Source organism: Oratosquilla oratoria, chromosome 26, assembly GCF_046742065.1.
Source record: "Oratosquilla oratoria isolate Oo_2021 chromosome 26, ASM4674206v1, whole genome shotgun sequence".
Taxonomy (NCBI): Eukaryota; Metazoa; Arthropoda; class Malacostraca; order Stomatopoda; family Squillidae; genus Oratosquilla; species Oratosquilla oratoria.
Window position 1 is genome coordinate 50,126,055 of NC_134802.1, and position 22,837 is coordinate 50,148,891.

At 41.0% G+C, this 22,837-nt stretch overlaps 2 protein-coding genes across 3 annotated transcripts in view; one reads left to right on the forward strand and one right to left on the reverse strand.

The window, feature by feature from the left end:
- LOC143039559 (UDP-glycosyltransferase UGT5-like) overlaps positions 1 to 22,837 on the forward strand; it is a 38,242-nt gene that overhangs the window by 4,026 nt on the left and 11,379 nt on the right. Inside the window, exon 1 of one of the 2 annotated variants that reach the window (XM_076209764.1) lies at positions 18,187 to 18,473. The exons of the other annotated variant lie outside the window; for it this stretch is intronic. The gene's annotated coding sequence lies outside the window, so the exon portion shown is untranslated. Of the gene's footprint in view, positions 1 to 18,186; positions 18,474 to 22,837 lie in introns of those variants that run through there. 2 annotated transcript variants of the gene reach the window in all.
- LOC143039553 (UDP-glycosyltransferase UGT5-like) lies at positions 9,203 to 17,369 on the reverse strand. Its single transcript, XM_076209747.1, has 8 exons — positions 17,213 to 17,369; positions 13,310 to 13,477; positions 12,337 to 12,591; positions 12,020 to 12,253; positions 11,488 to 11,652; positions 11,070 to 11,289; positions 10,749 to 10,968; positions 9,203 to 10,646 (listed from the first exon to the last, which is right to left on the reverse strand). Exons 2-8 carry the CDS (start codon positions 13,475 to 13,477, stop codon positions 10,379 to 10,381), a joined length of 1,530 nt encoding a protein of 509 aa, XP_076065862.1. The 5' UTR covers positions 17,213 to 17,369; the 3' UTR covers positions 9,203 to 10,378.

Consider the following 22,837-nt stretch of genomic DNA (forward strand, 5'->3'; position numbering starts at 1 on the left):
ATTCTTCATGTGCCCAGAGAAAATATAAATAAAATTGTACAGCGAAAGAAATGCAATTTGTAAAACGATCTTGCAGAAAGGAAGGGTTGACTAGGAATCGGCTTACTCCGGCATTTGCAATTTCTTTTTGGGGTGTGATAATGTCGAGTTAATTCACTCGTTTATTTCCCGACGTTATCACCCGATGACCCAAGTAAATATCTACAGGTGCACGTACGAGTGGTATATAACGTTTGGACACTTGCCAGTAAAGACCAGGTGGCTTGACATGAATGAACTCTTCGCAGCAGAATCGTGGAATAAGTGTAGCACTGCACACTAGCGAAGGAAGAGAAAGCACCAGAGGCGTTTTATGTCTAAAGTAAACTCTCCTTAAGGGCACTTAGCTTAGTCGCTTCCCTCGTCAGTTTTCACCAATTTCTGGGGGCAACCCGATACCATTAACGGTTTGCTCCGTGTGACGCTATTTTGGGCTTTCTATCGCTTCTTTCTATTTTCTACCTGTGTATTTATTTGCTGCAATTGATCGGGCGAGCCTCTAGCGTTCTCAAGACTTAGCCAAATTTAAAGACTTCAGCTCTAAGGTTTCTCTTACTATTACTATCCGGTAGTTAAGTGGTTCGAGTCTTGTAGTCCTATTCGTTACATTGTATTTATCTTAAATTAGATTATAATCAGGCATTAACAGTTGGCAAGGAAAGGTGTGGGTCAAGAATAGGACGTTTTGATCCGTGACAATGACGTTTTCAGAGTCAAGTTTCAAGCCATTTTGTTAAGATTTCGACCAATTCTCTTTTAATTCAGATTCACAAAATTTACTAGGCTAACAAGTTTGGCGTGGACAAAATATTCGCCACCTTTTGCAATATTTTCCTTTATGTTGCCGGCGAGAAGTGCGTGGGTACACGCAGCGAGTCCAGGGGGCAGGGTGACGCCAAGGGCTGTTTGGGTGTTCGGGCCAGCCTCATTCACCCCCGGCCAATGTGGCGGCCTTGGCTTCGACCTAGCAACGGCGACCCTGACATTGTGAGGAGTCTAATTTCGAATTTTCACATTGAGGACCGAGTGAATGCCCAGCAACACAAAGTAAACACTGAGAGCATAACCATAGCCGCTTTACACGAGGTGCAAGTTATTTAGATAATACCTAGACATTAATCTTCCACTACACAGGAAATATCGTTTTAGTGCAGGGTCTATGCTGCCCTTGGCATTAGCACCTGGCTTAACATCTGTGCCCATGCCGTATTATTAGCTTTGCTTTGTTGCTGTGTGCCAAAGATGTAGGCTACAGTGTCACTTGGGCAAGTTCTTGGCGGCAGACATTAGTTCCTTGTTGATGATCCGAGTGAAGTCCTTAGAAATCTAGGGTTCTAATGTTAATTTTGGATCACTTAGTCATAGTCAGCAATAATGGAAAGTTCCATTACGAAATTAGTTTACCAGAACCAAGACATTGGTTATCGATTTTGTACAAACATCTTTACCTTGTAGGATGCATTTCCAAGAGGTATGATAGTTGAAGGAATCTAGTTACTTTCGCTGCAGAGCTTTAGGGACAAGCCAATGAGTAGCTAAGGCCTCTTAATTTTTATTTAGAGTTCACCAGTATATTTGTCTGCGGTAGTACCGAGGGATACCGCGGTAGTTTTTAACTGGGTAAACTGGGTAATAGACTAGCCTATGCGATGGTCTATAACGAGGGTGGTAAGGTAGTCTGTAGCGAGTAGAATAGCCGTGGTGGCTGGGATGATAGAGACGGTATCCGATTCTCCCGTATCGCCCGTAGACTTTTTTATAGAGACCTCTCCTTCTCTGAAGACCTTCCGTTGAAGTTAAGAAGACGAGAAGGATGACGAGAGCAACCAGGATTTTTGCTACCTAAATAGAACGGAAGCATTAGAAACAAAGTACAACATTTTAAGATTTCGGGAATGATTAAGTATTCTAGACTAACCTTCATGGTCCCAGCCATGTTGCAGTTGTACTGCTAACTCTACGTAAGTACTTGCAACCAACGAATCCTTTGAGTACAGACTTAGCTGATCTTCTACTTTCAGCTGTTGTTTCTGCACTACCTCACAACTTGTCGTCCTATTCGAAAACACCTCGCTTGCGCCTGAAATCGACACCAAACTCGAACGCATAGACATTTGTTGAGGTCGTCGCAGATCAAAACAACTGCATGGAGAACTGGCAGTTTGAACGGAAAGCAACGGTGGTAACAGTCAAACTTTTCGAATTCGTGAAAAAGATTATTCAGCATTCTTTTATGAAAAATTATAAATAAAAGATATAGATATGATAAATAGATAGGTAAACGAATGACTAAGTACCTAAATGAACAAATAAACAAATAAGAAAGGAAATTATTATTATTTAATAAGCATCTGGTTCATAGTTATATACTTGTTCTGTTGGAAGAGTCAAATTCATACTTGGCTAATAACCATTAACATTAGATGCCATTTACACATTTATCAATCCATAACACACACAATCTCTCAAAGTTAAACTCAATAACTAACAATGGTGGTGGTGTGGGTGGATCTCTATACAACGCAGTCTTATGCTCTGTATTTTTTTTACTTTTAAATATCAACTGTTTTCATAATATAGACAAATTTTACTTTTATTCTCTATTTATCCCGTTCCCCTCTTCATTCGTTCCATAAATAAGATGACCGTCATTTAAGAATCATATGTAACTAGTACAAAATGATAAAAATAATATCAGTAATATATCAGAATCACACAAGTCCGTCAATTTGCCTATTTATAATACATACGTATACCAAGAGCTTTTTTCCCCTTTTAAGGGAGGTAGCCAAAGTCAAAGGCATAAATTCACTCCCGCCCATTTTATTACCACATACTCCACTCCCAATGCAGCAAGGCACAGCATACCCACAGCAAGGTTGCTTCATTTAATCAGTCTTTCTCATATATACCAAAGTAATATTCGACCTCATTTAAAAGTCGACCCCCTAATTTGTGGCCAGTAAATCCAGATATTTTCGCATATCTCCAATAAAAATCGACCCTAGATTTTTTTGTCATAAAACACGTGCAGCCAAGTATAGCATATCACTTGTATAATTTGAACTACATTTTCTACTAGCAAAAGTGTAGATCCGTTGATTAGTTAATAAATCCAGAGAGAGCAGGAAAAACAAAGAAAAGAAAAGAAAATAGTTACACACACCTGGACCGCAATGTTGCCATTCTCGGAGATTTTGCCTATGCAACAGAATTTCTCCAGTCATAATATATTTATTTTTGCCTATTTTATATTATTTTCCATATAGTTTATACTGACTATTTCTTATTTTGTAATCACTGAAAATTATTCCAATAATTTGCCGTACGTAACATCGGTAGTTTAATTTTTCGCGTTTAGTGTGGGATAATCGAATGGCCAATTTGAACGGCCATTGTAAATGTAAACAATTAAACTCGTGTGTACTGTTGCTATATCTTTATCATATAATTTCTTTCCTTTAAATCCATAAACGTTTTATTAATTGATTCTTATTACTATGCCTTTTTTGTTTGTATTTTTGAGTCCCGGTATGTCCAGCTAAAACGAAAATGCTAACTTGATACTGATGTTATCACGTGCCAAGTATGTGCTTTAAATTTATTATTCAGAGTCCATTTTGGAAAATACTGGTACGTACTCATACACTTGCAGTGTGGCTGTGAAAGAACAAGGCTAAACTTTACAAGAGCAAACCGGCCATGATAATGATTCATCAGTGATTTTTCTTATCAGGACGTGTATTTTGATGTATACAGTCATACTAAATCACCATCAACCTTCTTATTTTGTTATGCAATTATTTGTACACAAATTAGGAGTCTGCCAATTAAAATTTCGACCTAGATTGGACATGAATTTCGTCCCTGAAAAATAGCATCCACATGAAAGTCGACTTCTTAATTCAACCCTAAAAATGGACCGAAAGACTCGACCATTATTTGGGTATATACGGTATTTTCATTTAGGTTCAAGATCATTTTCGTTGCTGCCATTTGTGTTCTCTCTTGTGATCACATCGCTGTAGCATATTACATTACTATTTTTGCATCATGCCCAGTTAGAAATGGGTCCTACGACTTCTGATATTTGCGAACTGATCCTCGCCATGTAATTTCTAAAATACCTGTTCGATACGGGTAGAACTACCATTTCAAGCAAAATATGGTATGTATAAGAAAGAAATCCTCACCAATTTTAGTCCGTCTCACTTCTAACAGCGCATCCAAATCGTCCATGGTACCCCCCATGAAAGAGATTGATTTAACAACAAAACCACGGGAGTCTGACTTGACTGAGCTTTTCTTTCTCTTTTAATTTACCAGTCATAAGTATATAATCACATGTTTCTAAACTTCACCCATATATGCGGCTCCCAAGCAAGTGTATGTTATTACTATTACTGTTGCACGGTGGAAATTGATGAGAAACAAATGTGTGATATTCTCCATGAATGGAACAGGGGAGTGTTCTAGTGTACCGAAATATTTCGGAAACATTTGGTGATGTCATGTCCACATGGTCATGAAAATCTCGTCACACACTAGCTGAAGGCATGAACTTTCAAATGGCATATCATTTATATCTTGTCAGGGGAAAAAAGCCTTTGGTAAATGTATGTATGTTTTGGAGTTATAGAGTGAGAAATGTTTGTTTACATTTTGCGAATGCATTGGGAGAAGCCGGGCGGGGATCGTGGACGACGGCGTTGTAAGGGAACTCATGCACTTTCTCAATTATTCGACAAGCTCAAAAGGAAAACACAAGTATGTTATTTTTTTTTAAACCTGTAATTAGGAAGCGTATATATTTCCAGTTCTGAAATTATTTCCACTAAAGTATATGATATATTATGTCTATGACATTTTCCCTCTCAATATGGGAGGTAGCCAAATCAAAGGCACGTACCTACTCTCACCCATTTCATTCTCCTCCACCACCCTTTCACCCCACTCTATCCACCTCTTTTACTAATCTTTCATCATTCTTTCCATGCCGTGTCGGCATGCCAAAGGGCACCACACCAGGCGCCCGCAACCCCACACCTTCCCCAGGGAAGGCCTGGCACCTTTCGCCCGGTGTCTGACGGCTCCAATCGCCCTCCGCCACCTATCAGCATCCGTATCGTTTATGCTCCCTGACACAGGTGCAGGCATCACGCGTATAGGCACTCGGCACCTAAGCATGTTGGGGATATCCAGAGCCAGCTTACAGCCGCCGCTCTCGGCGCCGACATACCCCGCAACGGGACGCTTTCGGGCTACCTTGAGGCCCCCCGGAGACAGGGACTGCACCGCCGTGCCGGCATAGGGGTTCACGAGGGGGTCCAAACACCCCTCCTCTCCTTCGGCCGCTCTCGGGAGTTGGCCATAGTCCCGCCCGACTTCCCGGAGCCTATCCTGGCGGTGACATAAGCGAACAGGTGCGCCGAGATAACACTACCCATTGGCAAACTCCCTGGCCGCCGCTCGTGACTCCTTCCTACGGGATTTTAGCGACGTGCTGGTCTCCAAGGATGACCCCCGCACCGCCCCCTAGGAAAGATGGTGGGTTCCCCCCCCCCATGATAATCCACCTGAAAGCCGACGCAGTGCCCCTCACCGCCCACGCGCCCAGGCCCCGGTACCGTTTGTATTTCAGGATTAAGTGAAGAACTTGAATCAATGGTGCAGCAGGGTATCATCACGCTTGTCGGTGAGGCGAGCTCTGTCGCCAAGTTTACGTTGATGACGGACTCCCCGTCCTCACGTCAGTTGTGTCGTTACCGGCAACTAGTGGTGGGCAGGTACCGGTAACAACCTTAACGATACACCGGTAAAAATTCTGGTACCGTTAAGGTTCCGGTAACCGATAAGCTATACCGTAACACTCAGAGAGCGGTAAGCGCGTCTCGGCTTGGTGGTACAAACGGGACCAGTGTCCCGCTAATTTACCGTTAAACTTTTACCATTAAGTGAGTCTGTACTGTTAAAGTTTCGGCAAGCGCGTCTCGGTTTGGTGGTACTGACGTGACCAGTGTCCCGCTAATTTACCGGTAAACTTTTACCATTAAGCGAGTATGTACCGCTAAGGTCTCGGTAAATTTTTACCATTAAGCGTTGCCGGTAAAATATTTACCGTTAAGACTGTCCCGCGCCATGTTAACTAGTTCCCATTTAAAACTGTTTTTTTCGGCACTTTCTTTAATTTCTATATATATATATATATATATATATGCACAAATTTCATAAGTCACACGTGAATCACAAATATGCACAGTCCACTAGGAAGAGGAAAAACATAAGGAGTCCGAGCGCTTTTGTGATATATTCACGTTATCAAGGAGTACAGAAAAGTGATAATGTGAATATATCACGAAAGCGCTCGGACTCCGTGTGTTTTTCCTCTTCCTAGTGGATTCTGCATATATATATATATATATATATATATGTATATGTATATAAAAAACTGTAATAAGCATACGAAACTATATTAATTCCGCGTGTCGCCAAACGGAAAAGACCCATATATATATATATATACTTTTTTCCTTTACATTTTGCCTATAGCACCGGTAGGGATGTGGGGTAGGTTGGTGCTTCCCTCGCCCATTCGTGATGCAGGCAGGATTTTTATAGTAACGACATTACAAAACTTGAGTTGTGACTTCACACCATAGTAGGGTGAATTTTGTTCAAAGATTTAAGTCATAAAGGCGACTCGAACTTGGGACGTCACTACTGCCTCACGAGTCTTTTACCGGTAATCCCGGTAATGGCATTGTTTTTTTTTTTTTTTTTTTACCGGTCCCAGTCCTATACAATGCTGTTGGCACAATCACTCCTTTATATGTCTTTACATCTATTCCTAGAGGCCTATTTCTCATAACACTTTTTAATCCCCTAAGGTATTTACTTGTCTCTCTCAATCTACAATGTACCTTCACTCCCTTTCCTGTCACATTCAACCCCAAATACCCAAAGCTATCCACTTCCTCCAGCCTCTCTCCTTTTAGACTTCCAACTCACTGCCATCCTCTACCCTTGTACATCTCATCACCTTGCTTTTACCCACATTTACCTTCAACTTTTTTCTATTGCACACCTTTCTAAACTCTAATTCCTTCAATCCCTGTGACCCTGCCACAAGCACTGTGTCGTCAGCAAACAACTGGCTCACCGCCTGTGTTTCTCCTTTTTCTTTAACCATTTCCAGTCTCCCACCCATTAGCCTCGCCTTTATTTTCTGCACCACCCATGTACACATTGAGCAGCCATAGCAAAATGACAGTTCCACCTTTACCTCAAACCACTCACTCGCTCTTCCCATTCTCCATTCTAACACAGGCTCTACTACTCTCGTAAAAACTCCTGATAGCCATTTAAAACTTTCCCCTAATCCCATATATCTGCAAAACCTCCCACAGTGCCTTCATGTCTACCCTCTCATAGACATTTTTCAAATCCATAAAGGCACAAAAAAACACCCTAAAGCTTTCTCATATGTCTTACCACAAAAGTTTGATTCGTGCCCCTGCCTTATCTAAACCCACATTTCCTCACCAATTACTCTCTGTTCCTCTCAAAACCCTCCCAACTAAACTCAACAAACTGATCCCTCTGAAACTACTACATTCACATTCGTCCCCTTTTCCTTTGTGCAGTGGGACACAGCCCTCCTTTAGACACACATTAAACAACCTCACTAGCCAGCCCACTATTACTGTACCTTCCTTCTTCACTCAGTACGAAACCCATCTAATCCAGGCGCCTTACCAGTTCTCATAATTTCGGAGCTATTTGCACCTCATATCTTCTTATTTCCGCAACTTCTCTCTCTTATCACCATTATTTTCTTAGCGCTTCCCACTGCTACCACCAATCCCTCCCTATTTTCCTTCACATTCAACAGCTCTCTAAAATACTCTGCCCATCTTCCTCATACTGCCTCCTCTTCTGTTAAGATCTGTTCATCTGCACCTATTACCTTTTCTTCTCTACTTGACTCGCCTCCCCTTCCTCTCGATATCCTTCCAAAACTTCTTTTTATGGCTTTCACAATTTTGTGTCATACTCCTACCCCATTTTACACCTGTTCTCCTTTTTGTCTCTTCTGTTTTTCATTATACCTCTCATATTTTTCTCTCATCATACTTTGCAACCAGTCCCTGAATACTTGCTTCTTTTTGACTACCTTCAGTTCACTCACTACCCTTCCTTCAATTCCCTCCCTGTTCCACATACCATCTTTGCACACCTAGTCACTTCCTCCTTGAAACACCCCCATTCCTCTTACACACCTACTTCTGCTCTATCCTTCACCATCTCCCACACTTGTCTCAGGTTCTTCTTGTGCTCCTGCTCCTTTTCCTTCTCATTTAGATAGTTTACTCTAAGCACCTCTCTACCTTCAGCCCTTTCTCCATTCTCAACTTACCTTTCACCAAAAAATGATCTGATATTCCCCCACTCCCCTAACAATAATGGACATCCAGAACTCTTCCTACTCTTTTCCTGGATACTACTACATAGTCCATTAATGCCTTATCAACCACCCTTCCACCTACCACCATCTCCCATGTGTACTTGAGGTTGTCTTTCTTCCTGAATATTGTGTTAGCTATAATAGACTCTCGTTCTAAACACATTTCCACAATTATCTCTCCTCTATGATTTTTACCTGGCACTACACACTTCCCAACAATTCTGTCTCTTGGTTCATCTCCTACTCTAGCATTTAGATCTCTTATTACCACTACAATGACATTCCTCCAAAAGCTCTCTACACACTTATTTAAAACTGTCTAAAAAGCCTCCTTTCTTCTAAATTCTTCTCACTACCAGGCCCATATGCACTTACACACACCCACATCTCCCTTCCCAATTTAACTTTCTTCCACATTAACCTTTAAGAAACTTCCACTCCACCACTCACCTACCTCCTCACTTATTAGTAGAGCCACCCCTTCCCTTCCTCCTCTCCCCACTCTTGACACCTCCCCACTACACTCCCAAACTCAAAATCACCCGTCCCTTTCAAGTTAGTTTCACTAATGCCAACACATCCATGTTCCTTCTCACATTCTGCCTATATCTTCCTATTTACTCTCATCTGTGCTACACCCATGCATATTAAATCCCAAACCTTACATGTACCAAAAGGATAATAGGAATAAAACAGTCATGATACTATAGGGGATCAAAGAACTTATGTCCTCACAGACTCCCAATTGTCATATTAATGTTATGTGGTTACACTGAAACATACATATACATACATATACCAAGGCTTTTTCCCCCTTACAACGGAGGTAGCCAAAAAGGAAAAGGCATAAAAATCATTCCCACTCATTCCATCCCTGAATACACTCCACACCCATCCACCCTCCCTCTTATCTTAGCACCTCCTGGATGACGGGTCATCCCTGCACCTTGTCCACTGCCCTGGGTCAGAGGCAGTGTCGCAAGACACAGCACATCCACAGCAAGGCTGCTTCATTAAATTGGTGACCCCCCCCTCTCCGTCCCTCCATTGCATAAAAGGAGAAGACGGGGAGAAATCCCTTCGGGCTGCGTCAAAACATACATATACCAAGGCTTTTTCCCCCTTACAAGGGAGGTGGCCAAAAAGAAAAAGGCATAAAATCATTCCCACCCATTCCATCCCCAAATACACTCCACTCCCCTCCACCCTCCCTCCCATCTTAGCACCTCCTGGATGATGGGTCATCCCTGCACCTTGTCCACTGCCCTGGGTCAGAGGCAGTGTCACAAGTCACAGCACATCCACAGCAAGGCTGCTTCATTAAATCGGCGACCCCCCCTCTCCGTCCCCCCATGCAGAAAAGGAGAAGACGGGGAGAAATCCCTTCAGGCTGCGTCAAATTTTCCTCACCCCCCATCCCCTCACCCATTACACCTCATGCATCACAACCAACATCATCCATATACAACCATTCTCCATTCACCTGTCTTCTGTCCTCTCCCGTCCTTCCTCAACAGACATTCCCCTCTTCCCCAAAGCCCCCTTCATCCCATCCATCCACCTCATCCTAGGACGTCCCCTCATGTTCACTCCCTCCACATCTACCTTCCATACCTCTTTTACTAGTCTTTCTTCATTCATTCTTTCCATGTGTCCAAACCATCCCAAGACTCTTTCATCAACCCTATCTCCCAACTCCCTTTCCACCCCTGTTCTCGTCCTCACCTCCTCATATCTCACTCTATCTAGCCTAGTAACCCCCATCATACTTCTCATACTACAATGAAACAAAGATATCTAATTGACAAATGCTGGCCACGAATGCATAGCCACTTACAAAGAATATGACTGCCTCTTCTTTTCACCTATTTTTGGTTATTCCTCTTTCTCTTTCTTGTTATCTCTGCAGGCTATAGCCAGGAGCTTTTTTGCACCCCAGAACAAAGTGAAAACCACCAAATGGGCTAAGAATAGGACGTCCAGGCACAGGAATTCAATCCAAGATAGGTCGGCGCCAGGGCAACGTAGTGCTGGGGCCCCCTGGTGACGAATCACATACTCTGTCCACCATACAGCACGATTGATCGGAGTGTCCATCTGGTCACGGAAAAGGAGCGACGCCTGACTAGTAGCTTGGGCATATCTGCAAATTAGATGAACAATAACATTCTATAGGTATAATCAGCTCCTAAGAAATACTTGTATAATCAGGAGTTTAAAATTCTCCTTAATTTAGGCTTCTCACTTTGGGTTGTCTATGACTTCGTTCAGAGTTTCAATGAGCAAAGGGACTGTCAGTTTCTCCCAGTCAAGACGGATGCCGAATCCAGCATTCTCCATTTTGGCGGCAACTTTGGGCTGATCGTAGAAAACCGGGAGAGCAACTATTGGTGTGCCGTGGTAAATCGTCTCTTGTGAACTCAAAAGTCCTCCGTGAGTAATGAAGACCTTTACATTAGGATGAGCTGTTCAGACAACAAAGTGAACAATTCAGAAGTGATGCTCACAGTCTTGTAGAAAACAAATGTGATCATTGTAATCGTTTGAATGTTTGAGGTGAACCCACCTAATATATCCTGTTGTGGAAGCCACTTTTGGATGAGAACATTATCTGGACACCCCTCCAGATTCTTCTCAAATTTCCAGATGATTCTCTGTTTCATTTTGGCAAAAGCCTCCAGTATAATGTTACGGTACTTAACTGGTAGAAACTCCCCCCTAACAATAGATCCAAGACTAAAGTAGATCACACCATGCTCAGCCTCTTCGATCCACTGGGCAAGAGCCTGAAACAGTTCGGATACAATGAAAGCATGTTATGCTATAAACCCTGTCTTCGAAATTTTTACATGATTACTGGACGAGACATTTGTAATTGTAATTTTGAACTATGTGTTCTTTTCATTATCTGCACTTCATGTATATTGATTCAATGCCAAAATAAATTATTATTATACTGTATATAATTTGTCTCCATGGCCTACCTGAGGAAGCGGTCGCGCGGGACGGCAGTGCATGCCTGCTACGTCAATTTGGGAAGGTAGGAGTGGTTGAGTCATGTCCTGACTGTAGTGGGTGTTGAATAAGGACAAGCTCACATTCCTCTCCAGTTCCTCTATTGGTGGAAGGTCAGGGAAGTGCTTGGTGATCTGCATAAAGATAAACCCGTGTGGGTAGACGTAGTGTTACATTTAAAACATTCAGCTAAGCTTTTCAGCCAGTAAGTCCGGATGATGGCATTATAGAAGTGGTGACATTTCAGAGAGAAGAGCATTTTTCCATTGAATGCAAACTACATAGTTGTCAGGTCACTTATTGCCCTCACCCCATATTTCTATTTTTCAACATGGTAACCAATACAGTCTACCTCAAGAGTTATTTGGATCCTGTCTAAATAGATATTGAGGATCTTGCACTCTATTTTGAAATACCAGATGGATTATTTTGCCCTGACCAGAGATCTTTGCCTTAAGACAAAACTTTATACAAGTGAGAAAAGATATAAAAGATACATACCTCTGCTTGCAGTGTTGGTATACTATACACTTTTCTGTGATAAAAAGAGAATTTTATACTCTCGAAGACATTGATTGCCCGTTGGATCAAGGTCATGGGGTACGTGAAGTCGACATTTGTACTGGGCACGTATGATGGGTTGATTACGTTTCCCATCACTGCACTGTGTATCTCTTCTATGCCCAGGCCGGTGATGGTAATGAATGGCATCTCGTAAGCAAACGGATAAGCAACCTGTGATAGTAGAACGCTTATTGAATGTAATGGTCAAGAGCTGAATGAAAGATTACAAGAATATTCAAAATTTTATGACTTACTTCGTTCACGTAACTATCGATGACGATGAGGTCGAATTCCTTCCTTTTATTATACAGTTCCTTCACTTCTTGGATCTTATACATTTTTTCGCCAAGGACTTGGTATGTGTGTATGAAATATGAGAAGAAAGACTCTGGAGAGCTTTCGAACTCGAAGACGTTGAAGTTATCAAGGTCGATTTCTTCAATGTTATGATTAATTTCAGAAATGTTTGGATGTTTGTTGGACGGTGGGTGGTTGCTGATCATCGTGATCTGAGTAAACAAAAAGGTGGTTCTAAGAAATCAACTATCTCTACTGTATCTTTATCAACTAACCATTATATCACATGTGCAGCACGTGACCCACATGCACACACGAAGGTGCCTGAAAGGCACTGGCCTTGGCAATCCCTACCCAATCTTGCTGACATCCACACTTCCAAATCGTAAACATCTGACTCAGGCATACAAACACATCACGCCAGTACCCACTGGAAGTTATCGACACAAGTACATACAGGCTCCAGACTTTTGATTAACCATTCCCTTTGACCAGGCTACATATGTGTAACTTCATACATCATGTCAAGGACCATCCACTATAATATACACCCACTGCAATGCAACTAACACACAAATAATATTGTATAAATCCCAAACCATTGACCTGACAACCCACACCAAATATACAAGACAGCCACAATTCACAAATATAAATAGCAACTGCATTGCCACAGGAGGCTAGGGGAGACACTCTTCCCTAGAAGGAAATAGACAGAGACCAGGGGAAACACTCTTACCTTGGGGGATTACATTCTGATATGTACATATTGGAAGAGCTTGTTTTCAATAAACATAGAGTCCAACAAGACTTTATCTTCCCTGCACCACACTTGTGTAGCCAACCAAAGGCTACACCACACATAATTACCTAGGCAGGGAATGGAGAGACACAGAAATAGAGAGGGAGAGGGAGCATAGGAAGATTTACCTTATGTCCACGATCAGCTAGAGCGGTTGCTAAGGACATATGTAGAATCCAGTGGCTCTTAGTTGTGTGTGGAAAGATGAAGAGTATGTTGTAAGATCCCTGAGGAGGAGGTAGTGTTGCCCAAGTGAGGATCGGCAGAAGAACCGTCAACACAATGAGGGACCGCATCTGTAACATTAAGTTAAACTTCTATAGGTCATATAAAAATGTGTGCACACTTATGCACACATACCCACATCCATGCTACCATAAGTGCAAGAATAATGCATTTGGAGAGGATACTGGACCCGACTTTGGTGAAGATTGTCAAAATGGCCAAGGAAGATTGACCGCAGGTCAGGTTGGGGCATGGCCATTTAAAACGGGGACTGGCAGGTATCCTGGCTCCCTCTTCTCAGAGACTCTCCTCCGAGAGATCTCTGTTGCCTCGTCTCTCCCTTCCCAGGGAGCCAGTTAAGTTTGCCACGTGACACCCAACCTCCCTGAACTCAAGACACCATCTCTAATAACAGTGGCATTGCATGGACAACAAAATGTGTATATGAACTGTTTAGGACCACTTGCATGGTTAAGGTTTGATTGGCTACTAGCCCCACAAACCAAAAGAGAGGGAGGGAGGGAGGGAGGGAGGGAGGGAGGGAGAGAGAGAGAGAAAAAAAAAAAAAAAACATACAATCATCACCATAATTAAGATCACCTGAAGGTCCAATCGTCATTGTTCAGAAATTACCAAAGTTACGGTATTTGAGATTCATTACTAAAAGTGCTCTTTTACCCATTTTTTCCCTGCACTGCCTAAAAAGATACTTTTGTTCTCTTTAAGGATTATGTTCGGGTCATTTTCAGACAATTCAATTCAGTTTGGGGTAGAGATTCTTGACTTTTTTTAATTTTCTTCACTCTTCTCTCAAAATACCAGACCTGAGACTGACAATTGGAAGAAGAAGAAGAAGAAGAAGAAGAAGAAGAAGAAGAAGAAGAAAAAAAGTGAAGGGGGGGAGAATGTTTGAATTGTCATAGTTTGATTATGATACTGATCAAAGACAAATAATAATGAACCAATGAAGTATAAAGACCAAACAAAACCATATTGGCAACCAAGACATACTTGGAAAATTCAAATGGCTTGTCTAGTAAAATTAAGGAAAAAGGACCCAGGACTAATTACAGCAGAAATGAAACCAATGGCCCTTATTTGGGAAGTTCTACTGAAAAACACATAAAAAGTCATGTGACATGCTATCAAGGGAAAGTTCTTAATTTTTTTATTTTTATCAACTACCATATTTAATTATTTAGTGATATTGGAATGATATGCACATACCCTTCTGAGTATCCCCTCATTTCAAATTTTCATAAGCTTTTTAGTAAAACAATTTGTTTGTGTCTATTGCTTGTAGCTATCAAATTACAGTTATTTTTTGTGTATACAATGTGATGTTGATGGCAATGTATAAAATCCCCCTTAAAGACTAGACTGAAGAAATGGGGTTTTCAGTAGATTAATACAGTGTCTCCGTAGACTTTCTTTTAATATGTTGCTTTTGATTATATTATGAAATGTGATGAACATACATGTAGGAACATATAACTTAATACTGAAGAGGCAGTAAACATGAGATTAAATGTATGATGAAAGAGTTACAGCATTTCCAATTTTTTTTTTAATAAATAACTTAGTATCAGGGATTCTGCATAAGTAAGCAACAAAAAACCATGGGAAAGTGAAATATAATTTAAAATAAGTTTTCTAACAAAAGTATCATGTTTGTACCTGAAAATGACATTACAATGATGTCACAATAATGAAACAGGGAAAAGATCATTTTTACTGAAATGCACATCCTCATTTTGACATCATTATGAGTTTTCTTGGATGTATACGACACATGATGGCAGGTTCTGGCCTTCATGAAGTCCTGGAGGAAATCTATGCAAGCTAAGTAGTTGGACATGGGGAAGCACGTTGCATGGGAAACTTTGGGAAGAGCAATAAAAGTTCATCTTCTTGTGGACACAGATCCCTATGCCTTATTTCTTGATGATAAATTTAGTGTGGCATCTCCAGAAATAAAAGAACAAAGTGCAGAAGAGGATGGCTTTCATGAACAGAAGACAGATAAAACATGGTTTGAACATACTGATTTAGACATGAAGGAGGCTATGATAATGTATGATCAGCTGATAAATGATGAAATAAGCAAAAATAAAATATGTAATTCTGAAATCATAAAGAATATGGAACAGAAGCTGATGGATGTGAACAATGGCCAAGAAAGCAGAACAGCAACGTTATGGTTACTGTATATGGACATGTTAGATGTTCTTCGCTGTTGCCTCAAGGGTGAGAGAACTGGCAACTAGGAACTACATTTGGCCTCTGTCAAATATGCTACCATAATTTGCTGCTGCAGACCATAATCACTATGTCAAGTCTGTCAGGATCTATATTCAAATGATGCAAGAGCCTTCTACTGAGGTTCCAGAACTGCAGTAGAGCCATGAAAATGGTTACCATGTCATCAGAAACAATCACTTTTGACAGAATCACTTCTACATTGAATTGCATGGCCTAAGGTGAAACATGTGATAGAGTGTGTGAATTCTATGTGAAGTATGTACAAGGAAGGTACGAATATGCAATATTTATCTTCCATGAGTACCTTGATGGGCCATCTACAAAAGATGTGACACATCACAGAAGAGCTCAGGGGAAGGTGAGCGTCACTGTACATTTCAAACCAGATATGAAGATATCAGGAAAGAAGGAAGATTTTTCTCAACAATAAAGTCAACAAGCAGAAATTTATCATGTTCCTTAGTGAACAATTGGAGAAGAGTGGTTATAGTGTCCACCATGTGAAGAGAGGTGCTGATGTACTAACAGTACAGGCAGGCCCGTGCAGAGGGGGGGGGGGTGCCCAAGCACCTGGCCCTTTGCCCTGTGCCCCAAAAGTGCCCTTCATCACAAAAATATATAAAAATGAATGAAAAATTATTTCTCACAGGCTTTTTCCATTTTCTTACCATTCAGAAATTATTATGTGGAAAATAGTGTTGCACCCTACCGGATAGTTGTCGAATACGAATAATACAAAAGAGTGAAGTGCCTAATTACCTGCCCAAAGCACCTGCCCCTTGCAATGTCTGTGCACATTACTGGTTTGTAGAACCATACACTTTGCCCTCTTTTTCAGCTGCTCTAAGGTATCGCAGCTTGAGGGTATATTACCAAGTCCAGCAGTGGATGGGTGTTGAAAACTTATGCAGAGGAATGGGGGATGGACAATAAAAGAAAATGAAATGTTCCCCAAGATGACAGACTTAGAGGCAGTTCCAAAAGGACTTCTCTATACTGCAATTGCAAGTCTGATTGCAGCACAGATACACTTACAAAAAATTTGGCCTGGAGTGCTCAGTGGCTTGTGGAATCCAAAGGTGTAACATGTTTCAATGCACCATGTTCTGCATTTGAAGATGAAGATGACAATATCATTGATTGAGTCATGATGATGAGTAATTAGATCTTGCACATGTATCTTTTAACAAAATAACCAAGTAGTTTAACAAAATTCAAATTGTTAATGCCATAGTTAAATAATAGTTGTTCTCAGAGTTGTTAATCAGCATAATTTATGTAATAGTTCAGTTCTCAAAAATATTTAATTAGCATCATATCATTATTTTAACTTATATGTGAAGATACTGATCTGACTAAATCATGCACACCTGGTGAAGCAATTTGCCTCGAGTTCAGCCCTAAAACTGGGTAAAATTACTGGGCCACAAATCCTAACATCTGAGAACAAGTTAGCATCGTACTCATCATTGCCAAATAATACTGAACATCAGAGGAACAATGTGTCCCTGAAGCCCAAAAAGGAGTACGGTATTCCTACTTACAGTGACCACGGCGACGGGGGCGAGAGTGCTACCCAAGTCCTGCTTCTGACGGTCACCTATTGTATAAGTGATTATCCACTATGAGTCGCGGTATTTGTGGCCTTGAGATGAGGGTATCTCTATGAATGCACCTCTCATGGACTGCCAGTATGACGCTTTTTCGTCGATTAAATATTATTGTTTGGCCTTGACTACAGAGACATAGGTAGATATGCCTTGGCGACGAAAGTGGGGAGTGAAGGACAGAAACCACCACCATCATCATCATCATCATCATCATCATCATCATCATCATCATCATCATCATCATCATCATCATCATCATCATCATCATCATCATCATCATCATCATCATCATCATCATCATCATCATCATCATCATCATCATCATCATCATCATCATCATCATCATCATCATCATCAATCATCATCATCATCATCCATCATTATAATAATAATAATAATAATGATAATAATTATCATTGTTATTATTACATTTGTAATAATGATGATAATAATAATAATAATAATAATAATAATAATAATAATAATGATGATAATAATAATAATAACAACAATGTTAATATTATTATCATTATTACTATTATTATTATCATTATCATTATTATTGTTGTCATTATTATTATTACCATTATTATTATTATTACTATAATTATTATTGTCACTATTATTGTTGTCATTATTATTATTAAAATTATTATCATTATTATTGTTATTATTATTATTATTATTATTATTATTATTATTATTATTATTATTATTATTATTATTATTATTATTATTATTATTATTATTATTATTATTATTATTATTATTATTATTATTATTATTATTATTATTATTATTATCATTATTACAATTTCTCTATTTATTCTTTCCTGATGGCGGATTGTTGTGAGGATTTCGTCAGTTTTACGAGTCAACGTCATAGATGCGTAATGTCAATTGTCTGGAAAGTTGTTTGACCGTTTCTGATCTACTTTTCATAAAATGCGGTTGGGTATTATCATGTATAGGATCTTCGCCTCTTCTCTGAAATACCACGCTTTACAAAACTTGATCCGGTTAAAACCAGACAACTAAATTAATTACCAGTCTCGCACTGCCGGTATTGATCCGCCTAAAGAAATTATTCAAGGTCACTGATAATATTATCTATAGTGAAGTTGCATAACCGGTGATATGGACTAGTGGTGAACGAACTTGAGAGTGCATTTGAACCTTCGTCTCTCTAGATACAGTAAGTAAACAAGTGATTTCTCACGGTTTTCACGTGTCCATTGGGTATTCATTCTCTGTTGCTCAGGGGTTCCCCTATATCATAACGCCATCTGCCCACATCTCTATTAACCTGAAACCGAATAAAGAATGGCACTATACTAGAACATGCATTGGTACTGCAGTGGGCATTATGAAATGGTTAAAATTATCACGATTTTATTAAGCAGAAACAGGAATTCATAAGTAGTGATACTGCACGTGTAGGGAATAAACTAGTTACCAGCGTTTAACTTCAATATCATGACTTTATTAAGCAGAAACAGGAATTCATAAGCAGTGATACTATACACGTGTAGGGAATATTCTAGTTACCAGCGTTTAACTTCAACCATCCAAGTAATCCTCGGAAACTTCCTCCAATACTTGAAGTGAATGGAATAGTTTAGCGCAAGGAACCTGTGCAAACGCAAAGATGATAAATAGTTTCATTAATATTTTCAATACGAGTCAAATTCTCGCGCTTAGAATCGGATGCCTGATGTACGATGATTCGATCATGCATCAAAATATCACCGATTCTATCCACAATGTAGGATCGAAGCAAGATTGTCCTGGAAGTGGTAAAGGAAATATTTAAGGAAGGGATAATTGAAGATAAGAATTATTGTATTTTATTTTATTTACTTCTTTTTAATTGGAGATTAGTAAAAAAAAAAAAAAAAAAAAAAAAATTGAATGGAGTTACTCTTCCATCAAAATCAATGGTAAGTCACTTGGTCCCGAGTATGTCACTGAAATTCCTTAAACATCGGCTGCATAAAAAACGGTAGTTCCTGCCACATGCGGGTGGGAAAAGGATTGTTAGGAATTTTAGCAGAAAGTGAAAGTAACGGTCAGGTTTGTACATTTCCCTGCCGATATTTATTCATTTATTTATTTATTATTATTGTCATTATTATTGTTATTATTATTATTAATTTATTCTTATTTATTTATTTTGTATGGCTAGTATCTGCTCTGACGTCATAAGAACATAAGAACATAATGAAGGAGACTGCAAGAGACCATAAGGCCTACACTGATTCTAAAGAATTGATGTCCATTCTGTAGGACGGAGACCAAAACTGTACCGCAATAGTCAAGGATGAGTCTAACAATCGCTAGATAGAGTTTAATAATTAATTACCTCTGCACTTCTGTTCGTTACCGTCCTAGCAATCAAGCCTAATGCTCTGTTAGCTTTATTCCTGGAGCTAATGCACTGTTTCCTGATTTTAAGGTCCGGACTCACTAGAACTCCCAAGTATCTCTCGCACTCAGTTTTCTCTAAAAGCGTGTTATCTAAGCTGTATTTATTTTCGGGATTGTGTAGCCCTACGTTTAACACGCTACACTTAGAGATATTGAAGTTAATTTGCCATTTTACCAACCAAGTGAACAATTTGTTAAGATCATCCTGCGGAATCGCTGCGTCGTCTCCTGGCCTAATTAGGCGTCCTATTTTAGTGTCGTCCGCAAACTTACCAACGTCGCTAATCCCGTCGTCTAAGTCGTTTATGTACATAATGAACAAGGGACCCAAAACCGAGCCCTAGGGGACCCCACTAGTAACATTGCCCCACCTAGATTTTACTCCATGTATAGTGACCCGCTGTTTCCTGTTACTAATCCAAGCTCTAATCCATTGTAACACTTTTCCTCTTATGCCATGGGGGGCTTTGATTTTATTCAGTAGTCTCTGGTGTGGCACCTTGTCGAACGCTTTGCTAAAGTCAAGGTAAATAACATCGTAATTATCATTGTTATCTGACGCCTTATATACTTTAGTGTAAAAGGATAGAAGATTAGTCACACATGACTTACCCTTGGAGAAACCATGCTGTGAATCACGAATTAAATTATGTCTTTCGATGTGTTCTCTGTGTCTATTTACTATTACTGATTCAAGCATTTTCCCTATAACTGATGTCAAGCTGATTGGCCTGTAGTTGTATGTAGACGATCTATCTCTCTTCTTAAAAAACAGGAACAACGTTTGCTTGCCTCCAAATACTAGGCACAAAACCAGTGTCTACTGATTAAATATTTCGGTTAACTGGTCGCAGATTTCTAATTTACACTCCTTTAGCATTCTCGGAAAAATTTCGCCCGGACCCGGGCATTTTGTAGCTTTTAAGTCTTTCAATCTGCTTGACAACTTCTACTTTACTAATGCTGATATCAGACTACTTTCTTCACCTCTGAAAATCGGATCGCAGTCAGGTACTTTATCTAACCTCTCATTAGTAAGCACCGATAGAAAATAATTGTTAAACTCCTCACTCATTTTTTCCTCCGATTCCATCATGACATTTTCATCGTTTTTAATTGGTCCTATTCCTTTATTTTTTGTTCTGTAGAGATGAAAGAAACCCTTTGGGTTGGATCTTGCTTGACTAGCAACCTTAATTTCATAATTACGTTTCGCTGTACGTGTATTCTTTTTAACCAGCTTTGCCATTTCGTTATATCTTGATCTAAGGTGTATTTCCCCGTTTTTTATTTTTACGTAAAGTCCTCTTTTCATTCCGATCTCATGTTTCAATCTGTCCATCATCCATTTGGGAGTATCACTATTCTTCCGTCGACCTTACACATAGTTAGAAACAGTTCATATACACGGTCCATTGTCCACTATCACTGGCGGCGGCGCCTCAGCCACCATTGGCGCCAGGGGGAGGGGGGCTCAACCCCCTGACACAGGCGGCGCCAGAGCGTGGGGGGGGGACTCCAAGAAGCTGAGGGGGGGGGTGCCTCGCAAGGGGAGACGGTGAGGTGCCGCGCCACCCCTGCAGCCTGAGTCCAAGACGGTGCTGCCCGTGGCTCTACCATCAAGCAGGTAATGATGGAGGGGCTGTTGTACCTCGGTCCCACATAGTTTGCTGCGTTCGGGATTGTTTCTTCCCGCGCGTAGCTTTTGCCACCCACAGCGATATCCTTGGCGGATCCTGTGGACGGTAGATTCCGCCCTTCTACCCGGAGGCAGATGGACTGCCTCGTACCTAGTGACTAGGTAGTACCACAGCGCTGATTCAGAGGTACGAGTGTGGAGTTTGTTACTGTGGTTGGCCCTGGCCATTAATCTGGCCTTCTTGATAGTCACGCCCTTGATCTGTGTGATCGTGGATGCCAAGGATAGTGGGGTCCTGCTCAACCTCGTCACTGCCTTGGCAACACCATCCGCGATATAGTGTTCCCTGGAATCCCAACATGACTGGGGATCCAATGGAACGTTGCAGACTTTCCATGGTGGTCCAGAAGGTGCAGCGATTGCTGGATGGATGTCGTTAAGCAGGTGTCGTTTTAGCAGACCGAATGATGTCACTAGCACCTCGTTGAGTCTGTGTGGATCACGACTGCCTCCTGGCCATCAGGGAAAGCGTGGTCCAGGGCCTTGGAGATGGAAGAAAGGTCTGTCTGAAAGGTAGAGCTTCTGCCACTCACTCTCCATAGCTCGGTCACCCCATCGGCGGCTTTGAAAGCCATGACGCCACATCATCCTGTGAGGGTCCGGGTCCACAAAGCCGTCCGTGAAGTACGTCAAGCTCGCTGGTGTGGTGATGGATCTTATGGCCTCAAGGACCATGGACCTCAACCGAGCGGGGTCGTAGTCAGCCTTCCTTCTGTCGAGGTGGAAAATTTGAGGTCGCCACGGGGGGAAGGGGGGATGGGCACAGTCTGGACCAGGGCCGTCTAGAGCACGCCGCCGAACCAACTCCCGGAGTTCAAAGGCGCGGATTGCATTCGCCGCGTGGGTCCTCTAGGAGTCACCGGTGGGGTCTCCCTGGGCTTGTAGGGCACTCAGGAGGGAGGGCCTTCTTCACTTCAATCTCCCTTCGGCTGGTCAAAGGTCGAACGAGAGAGAAAGCCTCTCCGTCCCCACGTGGTGTTTATTCTTATACATTCCTTATCTCAACAAAACAACACGTCTGTTTGTAAGTGATATGGCACCTGTCTTTCTGGTTCTCTGCTTGTAAAGTAAGACTTAGTCTGTACCTCATCAAACGATTCTCTATTCATTCTAAATAAATTTAAACACTTTTTTTCTTTTATATAAAGAATACAGGAAGCTCAGGCGGTATTGTGTGGCCATGGCAATGAAGTAGAGGCCATCAAAGGGACGGCACATGGTCGTGTTCTCGAGTGGACGGCCTTGGTCGTGCACGCAACGGCATTGGGCCGTGGATGGCACACGGCGAAAAGTCGGTATGAGTAAAAGAAGCCAAACTTGTAGGTCTTTCGCTCATTACCAATCTCATACCTCCAAGCCTTATTGCCTTATGAGGTGACACTTAATTTTGATTTGTAAATATTTTACTATGTGGCACTTAAATTTTCACATTG

Coding starts and splice junctions, on each gene's coding strand:
- LOC143039553 (XM_076209747.1), bottom strand. CDS start 13,477: ATGCGGTCCCTCATTGTGTTGACGGTTCTTCTGCCGATCCTCACTTGG. Junction 12,592..13,309: donor TAGCTGATCGTGGACATAAG/GTAAATCTTCCT, acceptor TTGTTTACTCAG/ATCACGATGATCAGCAACCA. Junction 12,254..12,336: donor TCGATAGTTACGTGAACGAA/GTAAGTCATAAA, acceptor CTACTATCACAG/GTTGCTTATCCGTTTGCTTA.